The following is an 11,693-nucleotide window of genomic DNA, read 5'->3' as shown; positions in this document are numbered from 1 at the left end:
TGCGCCACCACCGCCCGGCCTAGATCTGTTCTTTTTAAAATATTGTGTGAAAACTTTTTACATATGACATAACAAATACATGTCCCAAGTTTGTGATTCAGAATGCCTGACATTCCCCATCATCCTCACCAGTGTATCACCATTCGTACTCAGCTCTCACGGAGTAGGACTTTACTGCTAGGACTAAGGATGGCATGCTATCGTGCTATGGCATTTTAAGGGTTTCTTTCCATTAAGAGGATACAATACAAATAAGGAAAATAAACAATTGTAGTTAACATATATTGAATATGGTTTCTACTGATATTCCTTCAGTCTTTATCTCTGCTAGAGTTCATGCCTGTGTGGTTTCAACACATAATCTTTGCTAAGTCATTAGATGTTCTATTATTAGGATATTAGAACTTTAAAACTTTACTCTGACTACCTTCAGTACAGAACTTTACTGTTGACTTCCTCTAACACAGGGTATCAGAAAAGAAATAATAGACAAGCTAGGTATAGTAGCTAATCCCAGTCTTCAGAGGCAGGGGCAGGGTCATAGGGTCATCACTGTAGGTTCAAAGCTACCCTGGTCCACAGCTGATTATTTCAGGCCAATCCAAAAGAGAGAGGAGAAGTCAGAGGCGGGTGAAAGGATGAATGTTGACAAGTGGAATTCTGTCCTCTGTGTTCCTCTCTGTGACATTTGGACAGTGGTATACAACTTTAAAGAGTAGACCGGGGAATAGGAAATAAGGCTCAGATTAGGATCACTTGATGCTCTCGCAGAGGACTGGGTTCAGTGCCCAACACCCGTGTGACCACTTGCAGTCAGTCACCCATAACTCCAGTTCCAGGGAGTCAGAGACCCTCTTCTGCTTTCTGTGTACCGGGCTTACACATAATGAGCATACATACAAGCAGACAAAACAGTCTAACATGTAAAAACAAGTAAATCTTTTAAAAGAGAAATAAAGTGAAAATAAAACAATTAACTTTTAAAAATTTGGTGTCTTATAAATACTAAATATATTACATCTGCCTTATGAGCTTTTACTATTGCTTCTGCTACTGCTATATGTTTTGTTACTTGCATGCAGAGAAAATAGATAGAAAATAGCATGCTTTTAATTACTAGTTTTAGTCTGGTTTTTTAGTTTAATAACCAGTTCATTAGGATTTGAGAAGAAAACAGCAGGGCACAAACGCTGTCTGTCTTGGCTGCTGCTAGAAAAAAGGAGATGGAGAAGAGGAGAGAGAGGCTTTGAGTTAGGTCCAAAACAGCAGAAGGCTCAACAAAGTGGCTTTGCAGCTGTTTGGGGCAGGTGGAAGCTCCAAGAATCTGTTGGTGTCTTGAGACAGGGTCTCACCATGTAGCCCTGGCTGTCCTGGAATATACTATGATGCTTTTCTTCTGCCTCCTGCAGTTGTGGGAATAAAGGTGTGTGCTACCACATCTGTCTAGCCCAGAGAATCTGGACAAGCATGCTTAAGCTTTTGACCAGTATCCAGAGAAAAGAGGAAAGGGAACTGGAGAGATGTCTCGGTGACTGAGAGCCCTTGTGCTTCTTGCCGAGGACCCAGACTCAGTTCCCAGCACCCATATGGTGTTCACAGTCATCCGTAAGTTCAGTTCCAGGGGATCCAGTGACCCAGGCACACAAAATATACACATACATTTATGCAAGTAAAATGCCTGTTCACATAAAATAAATCTTTTAAAAAGAAAAGAGCAAAAGGAGCTAGCTGCCATGTGGCTCAGCAGTAAAGCTTTGCCATGCAAGCCTGAATTAAATTCCTAGACCCTCTATGAAGGCGGAAAGAGAGAATCGGTGTCACCTGTCATCTCACCTCACATGTCCCCCACACACAGCATGCACAGATGATGATGATGATGTTTTTAAGGGAAAAGTTAATACTTTCTGTGTTAAAATTCTAGATGTCAGTAAGCTTAGTGGTGAATATCTGCAAGTAATTGCCTTGGTTACTAGTTTTATGATAGTTTTTCTGTAAATTATCAAACATCCATAAATGTAAATATTAATGTGTCTTCCTATTTATTTATTTAGGGCATGGCATCTCGCTGTGTTGCCTAACCTGGTCTTGAACCCCTTAACTCAAGTGGTACTTTGCCTCTACCTCCATAATGCTAGGCTTACAGTCACATTCCAGTGTTTCCCAGCCCAAGTTTCTGTTTAAAGTTGTTATTTTTATAGCCAACAACCATATCAACCATAATTTCTCTTGCATTTTGTGTATTTCATAGTATTTTGGGTTAGTTTGTTTTAGGGTTTTTTTTTTTGGTGGTGGTTTTTGTTTTTGAGGCAGGGTCTCACTAATAGTTCTGGCTGTCCTGGAATTTACTATGTAGCCTTATGTAGACCAGCCTGGCTTCAAAGTCACAGAGATCCTCCTGCTGCTGCCCCCCAATGCTGGGATTAAAGGTGTTTGCCACCAAGCCTAGCCCTGGAAAGTATTTTATCAGTGCATAATCAGCCATGGGTAAATTCAGATATTAGTAGTGTGTTACATATACTTTTTTTGGAGACTAAATAATAACTGTGTGTAACTGTTCTCCATAAGTGTTACATTTTGAGACAACAATGACTAATTACTATATTTTCATATGTATGCTTTCTAATATAGTGTGGATCTGTCATAAAGGTCTCACATAATCTATAAAGGAAAAGGATTTTTACTTAACTGCACTAGAAACTTTGCCTCTTCCTTCGTGAGGTAGCATGGTGTGCATCAGTATAAAATCTCCTAGAGTGACTGTGAGGTCACTTTTGTGAGTCCTGCTTCTGCCTAGCCTCACCCTTGCATGTCTGTCATCCACTGTCTGTCTCTTTGCTTCTTGTCTCCTCTCTCCAGTACTAACTGAGGCAAACGTGCCTTGTGATAATTTTCTAAAAGTTCTTTGGGCGGGTTTCCAGCTGCTATCTAAACTTGTGTACCTTCTTTTAAAATTTGCAGAAAACTGAAGTGACTATGCTCTTGTACATAGCAGACAATCTAGCCTGTTTCCCGTACCAGACTCAGGAAGAGCCGTTGTTTATAATGCATCACATAGATATTACACTCTCTGTTTCCGGTAGTAACCTATTGCAGTCATTCAAGGAGGTAAGTACACATATTGCTGTTCTTCTTGTTTGGTTTCAATTTTCAAGACAGGGTTTCTCTGGGTAGCCCTGTAGAGCAGTCTGGCCTTGAACGCAGAGATCCACCTGCCTCTATCTCCCAGTGCTGGGAATAAAGGCGTGCACCACCACACCAGCATATTGCTATTCTCAAATGCATCCACCCAAATACAAACGTACTATTTTCATTGTTTCATTTCTCATTATTCTCTCCACGGGCGTATAAATGCCTTCTAAATGAACTTACTGAAATCTGGGCAGTACTTGAACTGAGAGAAGTGGGTTACTATTTCATTTCTGCTCAGGTCTAAAACCATGTTATTTCCAGATAGCTTATGTATACTTTCTACACATTTGAACTATTCCATTGATAGGTCATCCACTTTCTCCCTCCCACCTTAAGGACTGACAAAATATTTTGTTTTATACATGTATCCACTTGAGTCCCATTAGAAGCTGTTGCTGTTCTGCTGGTGCTGGTGTTGTGGTACTGTGTTAGCTCGTAAGACTGGAGCGAGTATACATTGATGTGGATGGATATGTGTCTGGTGTGTGGCTTACACCACTGATGTCCTTGTCCTTCCAAGATGCATCTTAATGGAGCTGGCATGCACTAAATTTGTCCTTTCTGTCACAATTCATAAGAACAAATATAATCAATTATGAAAATACCTGATGCAGCACTAGGCAGGATACATTCTTTAATACTCGAATAAAATATTTTTGTATGCCTGCTAATCCAGTTAGATCTCAGTTTACAAAATTGTAGCACTCAAAACTCAGCCTAATGAAACTAGTAACTCAGAGAAATTACCTTAGAAAGCGAAGTAAATTACATTAGTACCTAATCTCTTGTGAACTACAGAACAGCAACACTGGTTCCCCCTTCAGCTATCAAGTCTAAATCCTCACTCTGCACTTGCTCAATCAGTTGCACGTTTTAAAGGAAACTTCTAGGGTCTGCGTGTGCACAATAAAATTTGAGAATATTGATTTTCTAGCAATTCTAGCTCTCTTGCTCTCTTAATTTTATTCTACTTTGTAGGACGTACTTAGAAATGTGTCTCCTGTTATTTCTTAACAGGTAAAATTTGAACAATTGCTTTTGTAATTTGGTTCTCTCATTGTGACCCCTCACTCTTATAAATCAGCTCTTCCAAAGAAAATTTTCAGAGTGCAGAGAAACAGGGTTTACTAATGTAAGGAAGTTGCAGAGTAGCTTGCTAAAAACTCTTGAAAGGGGTACTTAGATGGAATCTGGAGGTGTGTTGAGCCCACCATAGTCTCCCTTAAATTATAAGTGTTGCTCTTATTCTTCAGTGGTTTATATATGTGCCAAATTAATATTTTTATAATAAGGTCTCTCATTACTGTCTTTATGAGAAAATAATTTTTCTTTAAGTATTGTAGAGGGCCTGTTTGAATTGGGGAGAAAGCATGGGTGCTGTATATGATTTAGTCTCAGGACTAGCTTTCCCTTTAGGCTTACATCTCAGTTGCTAATAGAAAGTCAATGAGCTTTATCAATTCTTTAGTGAACTTTTCGCGGCTATTAGATGGAGGACCCTAACACTGTTAGTGGCACTTTGCTTTTATTATTTTGCAAACAGAACAATTCCTCTTTCTTTCAGTCTATGGTGAAGGACAAAAGGAAAGAAAGGAAAACGTCCCCTACCAAGGAGAATGAGTCCAGTGAGAGCGAAGAGGAAGTTTCCAGGCCTCGGAAATCTCGGAAGCGGGTAGATTCGGATTCTGATTCCGACTCTGAAGATGATGTCAACTCAGTAATGAAGTGTCTGCCAGAAAATTCAGCCCCTTTAATTGAATTTGCAAATGTTTCCCAGGGTATTTTATTACTCCTTATGTTAAAACAACATTTGAAGAATCTCTGTGGATTTTCTGATAGGTGAGTTTATATAATCAGTAAGAAAGCAAACATACTCTGTTCAGATCACATTAACAGGCACCCCATCTAAAAATCCACAGGAGGTTCAGATTTGGTTCATTTTATTGCTATGTATTATTCGTCTACTGTAAACCATTATTTGGAGTTTTTTACAATATCAAAAGAAGGGAAAACATACTTCTTCACTCAATAAATTCCAAACTTAAAGGACTTTTTTTGTTGATTTCCATAAGAATGCTTTATTAGATATTCAGTCTAGTTTTAAAATGTATCACAAATTTGGGGTTGTAAAATGCTATACAATAAGAGTAAACATAGACTAACTACGCAGAACTCTTGGTAGCACCCCAAATAGGCTTTGTAACATAAATTAATGTCTGAAGCCATCGGTGGAATTTTGAGCGTTGCACGGTCTTTGAAACCTTGGGCTTAAAGAAACTCACCAATTTGGGGCTGAAAAGATGGCCCAGTGGTTAAGAGTACTTATTCCTCTTACAGAAGACTCATCTTCAGTTCCCAGCACTCACAGGTATCTCTACCTTCAGGAGATCTGGCAGCTTTTTCTGGCCTCAGCAAATACTGCACGTGCATGGCAGAGACACACGGGCATACATATATGCAAATTTTAAAAATCTTTTTTAGATCACCAAGTCAAATATTAATATTAGTAGCCAAATGGAAAGAGTACATGTCAGGGTTACGGTTTCTGTGATAAAACACCATCACCAAAGCAACTTGGGAGGACCTCATCACTGCTCATCATCAAAGGAAGTCAGTACAGGAACCTGGAGGCAAGAGCTGATGCAGAGGCCACGAAGGAGTGCTGTTCCTGGCTTGTTCTTCATGGCTTGCTGAACTGCTGTCTTGTAGAACCCAGGACCACCAGCCCAAGGATGGAACCACCTATAATGGGCTGGACCCTCCTGATTGGTCACTAATTGAGAAAATACCTCACAGGCTTGCCTTCAGCCAAATGTTATGGAGGCATTTTCTCAACTGAGGGTTCCTCTTTCTCTCCAATGACTCTAACATATGATAAGTTGACACAATCCCACAGCACAGTGTATCTTATGTAAAGGGGCATTTGCTAAAGTGAACATTTCTGTAACTAGTGAACATAGCTCCATGATGAAACATGTGGTTAGCATGTGTGAAGCCCTGGGTTCTGTCCCTAACAGCAGTCAGGGACAAAGAGATTTCTCAGTTGTCAGCTGTTCCCACAGGAGAGATTACACAGTGTAGCCGGAGCTTCCAATGTTTTCAAGAGGTGCTAAAAACCCGGCCACCGTGTTCATCTAGTACTGGAGATAAAGCTAGAGCCTTGTGTTTGCCAGGTGTGTACTGTGTCCCTGAGCTCTGCTGCCAGCCCTAGAAGTCCCGATTTTTCAGAGAAATGCTTGGGCGTAAGATATCAGTAACTAATGTAGAATAATTTTAAGCAGTGTAAAGTCTTGATAAGGAGTTGTAAAGAGTTCCAGACTGTTTCTCATCATCTTAAACTAGTTGTAAACCAAAAGAAGTAAGACCACTGAGATGACTTGATGTATAAAGGTGCTAGCAACCAAGCCTGGCAAGCCACGTCCAGTTCCCAGGAACCATACTGTGAAAGGAGAGAACTGACACCTTTGAATTGTCCTCAGACCTCCACATGTGTGCTGAGGGGAGCGCACGTACCACAAGCACACACAAATGTTGACATTTCTTTTTAGAGAAAAGAACTAAAAGTTAGCAGGCAAACCAGTTAGATAAGATCATTTGTAAGAAAGCTGCCCTATTGCCATAGTTACTGTCTATAAATTAGATACAAGAAACTAATTTCATTAAAATAATGCCTTCTACTTATAATTGGATTTGTCCAGGTCTGTTGCTTCCTGAGCCAGGTATCTCCTTTCCATATCCCTGTCAATATAGTTTATGATGAAAACTAAAGAACACTGTTAATATTTGCTTTTTCTTTTCTCTTTTCATTAGTTGAAATTCATATGATTTAAAAATTGAGTTATTACTAAGTAAGAAAGAACTAGAATCAGTTTAAGTATGTGCCTGAAGTTTTTTAAAACTCTGGTTTTATATTTCCAAAACAGTAAAATTCAGAAATATTCTCCATCTGAATCTGCAAAAGTATATGATAAAGCCATTAACCGAAAAACAGGGGTTCATTTTCATCCCAAACAAACACTGGACTTCCTGCGAAGTGACATGGCTAATACCAAGCTAACGGAGGAGGTGAAGAGGAGCATAGTAAGGCAGTACCTGGACGTGAGTACCACAGGCTGTCAGGGCTAGCTTCCCACTGCACCCACTGCAGCGTAGTTACACTGCTTTGTAAGCTGCCGTCATCAGATTGTGTGGGTTACAATCTTAAAGTTAGAGCCATGACTGGTCGTCCTCTTACTTCTTCGGCCCCTTTGTTCCTCTCTTCTTTTTCTCTCTCTCTCAGAAGTATCTCTGTGTTAGCTATGGCTGTCCTGGAACTTGATATGTAAACTGGACTAGCCTTGAACTCAAAGAAATCCTCTGCACTCCTAGATGCTTGGATTAAAGGTGTGCCCCACCACACTCAGCTTTTCTTTCAGTTTTACATGAGTAATCAAAGTATACATATGCTTGGATGCTGTGTGTGTGTGTAACAAATATATAAATACACCTTCTTAAGATGTCTTTAAAGATCCAAGCTTGCTAGCAGATTCCATATAATATTAGTACATGGGAGCCTGAGATGTGAGGACTGTAATTTCAAGAACAATCTAGGCTATATCACATTCCAGGCAATCTTTGGTACCCAGTCTCAACCGCCCCCTCCCCCCCAAAAAAATGTGTTGTAGAATAAGCAAACCCCTGAGTGGCAGTGCGTGTCTTCCATCCAGCACCGAGTCCAGGCGTGACTGCATGGATAGCTTGAAAACAGCTGTAAACATAAAGCACACCCAAAATAACAGCAGATGTATCAAGATTGCCAGGTTTAGGGAGTAGAGCTTCTCTTTAAATGATGGAAGACAGTGATGGCTGTACAAAGCAGTGAAGGTACCTAAAATACTTAAAGTACTAAATTATATGTACATTTTACCACAATGAATTTTTAAAATATTATTTTTGGAATATGTTTAGAAAGCTGTCCTAGGGTGCTGGAGAGATGGTTCAGCGGTTAAGAGCACTAGCTTCTCTTCCAAAGAACCAGGGTTCAATTCCCAGCATCCATATGGCATCTCATACCCATCTATAATGGCATCTATTGCCCTTATCCAGCATGAAGATGTACATGCAGACAGAGCACTTAAAAACATAAATAAACAAATCTCTTTTAAAAAAAGAATGTTGTCCTAACATTTTTATGTTATAATTTTCTAGAGTAAGTAACACGAGTATTATATTGTTTATAACCAAACACAAATGTACACCATTGTTTTTATACTATTATATTTTCAAACTTTAATTTTTTTAATTTAAAAATTATTTTAATTTTTAAAATTATTCATCTTTTTTTTTGACATAGCATAAAACAAGCAGAAAGCTGAAAGATAGTGTGTGTGTCCATGCTTATCACCTGAATGCTCGGTGACCTGGACCCACCTCCAGCAAACCCATTGCCTAAAATTTTAATGAAACCGCCATGTGCAGTCTGTGTGCTTTCATGCAACTGTGGGAGAGCAGTAACTAGGAGAGGGACCACGTGGCCACCAGTCCAAACACATTGCCTATCTACTTAAAACTCTCAATCCTTTTTCAGTTTAAACTTCTCATGGAACACCTGGACCCTGATGAAGAAGAAGAGGAAGGCGAGGTGTCGGCCAGTACGAATGCTCGGAACAAAGCAATTACCTCGCTGCTTGGAGGAGGCAGCCCTAAAAATAACACAGCAGCAGAGACAGAAGATGATGAAAGTGATGGGGAGGATAGAGGAGGAGGCACTTCAGGGGTGAGGCGGAGGAGGAGTCAACGTATTTCCCAGCGTATTACGTAAAATGATTTTATGTGCTTATATATGTCAGTCTATTAAATGTACACCAAGTAATGTAATACTTATACAACAAAACATTTTGTAGATAGAGATTCTCTACTCAACCATTTATACATTCTTTTGTAGAAAGTTTAACATAAAAGATAATAAAAAAAAAACAGAAATGAGATTTATCCAGCATAAAGGGTTAATAATTTTTTGGATTGTATTAATGTGTGCTATCCTTTTTATTGTTGCTAAGTTTTATGTAGCTTTATGGTTTATATGTACATATAATTTTATATATCAAGAGTAAAGACACGGGTACAAATTAAAAGTTATATGGTTTTACAAGTATATGTTAACCCCTTGGCGCTGGCGGTCACGGTGCGTCTCATTGCCGGCAATGGAAGTGTGCTGGGAAATCCAAACTCCCGGCGTCAAGGGATTAAAAGCAATAAAAACGATAATTTCACTAAAATTCTTTTGTGTAACACTTGGTCTTTTTTCCCCTCCCAATGTTTTAGTCATTGAGAAGGTCAAAACGAAATTCAGACTCTACGGAGTTGGCAGCACAGATGAATGAAAGTGTTGACGTCATGGATGTCATCGCTATTTGCTGTCCAAAGTACAAAGATCGACCACAAATTGCAAGAGTAGTACAGAAAACCAGCAGTGGCTTCAGTGTTCAGTGGATGGCAGGCTCCTACAGTGGCTCCTGGACGGAGGCTAAGCGCCGCGATGGCCGCAAACTGGTGCCTTGGGTAGACACTATTAAAGAGTCAGACATTATTTACAGAAAAATCGCTCTAACGAGTGCTAATAAGCTGACTAATAAAGTTGTTCAGACTTTACGATCCCTGTATGCCGCCAAGGACGGGACTTCCAGCTAATGAATTTGTACATGCAGCCAAATTTACAGGAATTTTTTTAAAAGGCAAAAAAACTTGAAATATCAACATTCTGGCAAAAAAAAAATGAGTTTTTTGAAGAGTGGACCCTGGGATGCAGGAACAAGGAAGGAATGTTGGGCAGACATTTCTGTGGGAGCTCCCTTCGCTGTTGTGCAGCAGAGACCTTTCTCGGTTCGTTTTTACTCCCACTGTATTATAGTTTAACAAAATTGTTTATATCTTGGAAAAAACTTTCTGTTTAAAAAATAAACAAGTGAATGTTGGAAATTAGTCTGTTAATGTTCTTAATAAAGTGTTCTTGGAGTTGAATCTAAGCGGATGGCTTTCTTTAGCTTAGCCCAGTTTCCAGGGAAGCATTGTCTCTCCAGGCTGTAAAGTGGCAGACTCTCCTGGACATATAATTTATTCTGTCGAGAACAAAGCATGCAGTACCTGTGGCCTACCTGCAGAAGGAGCTTTTGTAAATGTAGATTTTGTTGTATTAGGTCATCCTGAAAACAGTGCGAGAAGGGCCCCGGCCGTCTGGTGGAGCGAATACTGCAATAAATTTTTTTACTTCTCTTTGTTACTTGTCTGTTTCCATTTGAATTTCTTATTGTAAAGATCTGTTTAAATCCATTTATATTATTTTGCAGTCTTTTATGTAAAATTTATTATATCATTGGTTTTCAAAGCAGAACATAAAATATTGTTTATACAGTTTGTACAGGCTGACTTCTGATAATTGCTATCTATTATTTTCATTCCCATAAGAGGGTGTAAACAGCTCCAGGGTTTATTGTATCCTGCAATATTTAGTATTAACTATATATGATTTAGCACTGTGCCAAACACATTTTCAAGAGTACATTTTGATATAAAAGAAACTATAGTTTATTCCTTGTATGCTTCCATTTCTTTCTAGTGATGTCATGATGGTAATACTTATTTTTTAAACCATGGGGAAAGATAACAATTTTGCTATTTTGGAAAAACCGCATTTCTCTTAAAGTGACGCCATGTTATTTTAGAAATAGAGTTGCCTAAGTGTGACACTTCCTAGTTAAACACACTACATTTTGACACGCTATTTTTTAATGCTGAGAGTAATTTTACTAGTTGGGATATTCATTTTGTAGCCTAAAAATTTTATACATGTTTTCAGAACAATTGTCATATAGATTAGTTACTACAGATATTTCAACTAAATTGGGAGGCTATTATATGTACTGATTTTTAAATGACCTCTAAAATGTTAAATTTTATAAAACCAGCAAGTAAATGAACGTACTCAGTTTGTGAGGAACAGTGACTGCCACGGACTTCCTCTTTGTGAACACCTATTAAACACGATGAAAATACCTCCAAACTCTACTTCCTATGTGGGATCTTTGAGAATGCCTGCTTGAAGGCTGTGTTTGTTTTCTTCCCCCCAGCTGCATGGCCCTTCCTTCCCTTTACTGCGCACTAGAGTGGGTTTTCCCTGGAGTGTTTACGTCTAAAGTAGACTTGAGGTAGCTTATAAACACAGCAGTCTATCAGTACGGGGAAAATACCATCTAGAGAAAACATAAAAGTCCCGCCTAGAGAATACTAAATAAACTTGAGTTTAAAAGGCAACTCTTAAGTGCTTTGTGTCTGGCGATGCTTGCTGTCTCTCACGTCTCACAAAATCCTACAATATTTTGTTCCCGTTTTGTAGATGAGGATGATAGGCTCAGAGCTTTCAGGCTCAACTGTTGAAATCTACAGAAAAGAAGCCCTTCTTCCCCAAAGGTACCTGGTCTCCCTAGGAGTACAGAACTTTGATTTTGTTTTCTGAGACATTGTATCAC

The 11,693-nt window shown here is 39.1% G+C and overlaps 1 protein-coding gene across 1 annotated transcript in view; it reads left to right on the top strand.

Annotated features, from left to right (window-relative positions):
- Nipbl (NIPBL, cohesin loading factor) overlaps positions 1-10,581 on the top strand; it is a 161,413-nt gene extending 150,832 nt beyond the window's left edge. Inside the window, exons 42-46 of the mRNA XM_005356741.3 lie at positions 2,959-3,105; positions 4,754-5,028; positions 7,113-7,287; positions 8,756-8,944; positions 9,493-10,581. Coding sequence (XP_005356798.1) covers positions 2,959-3,105; positions 4,754-5,028; positions 7,113-7,287; positions 8,756-8,944; positions 9,493-9,858 — 1,152 coding nt within the window. The 3' untranslated portion in view covers positions 9,859-10,581. The remainder of the gene's footprint in view (positions 1-2,958; positions 3,106-4,753; positions 5,029-7,112; positions 7,288-8,755; positions 8,945-9,492) is intronic.
- The last annotated feature ends 1,112 nt before the right edge of the window (positions 10,582-11,693 follow it).

This window comes from Microtus ochrogaster, chromosome 19 (genome assembly GCF_000317375.1).
Source record: "Microtus ochrogaster isolate Prairie Vole_2 chromosome 19, MicOch1.0, whole genome shotgun sequence".
Taxonomy (NCBI): Eukaryota; Metazoa; Chordata; class Mammalia; order Rodentia; family Cricetidae; genus Microtus; species Microtus ochrogaster.
Note: the sequence above shows the minus strand (reverse complement) of the source record. Positions and strands in the feature narration are given on the sequence as shown.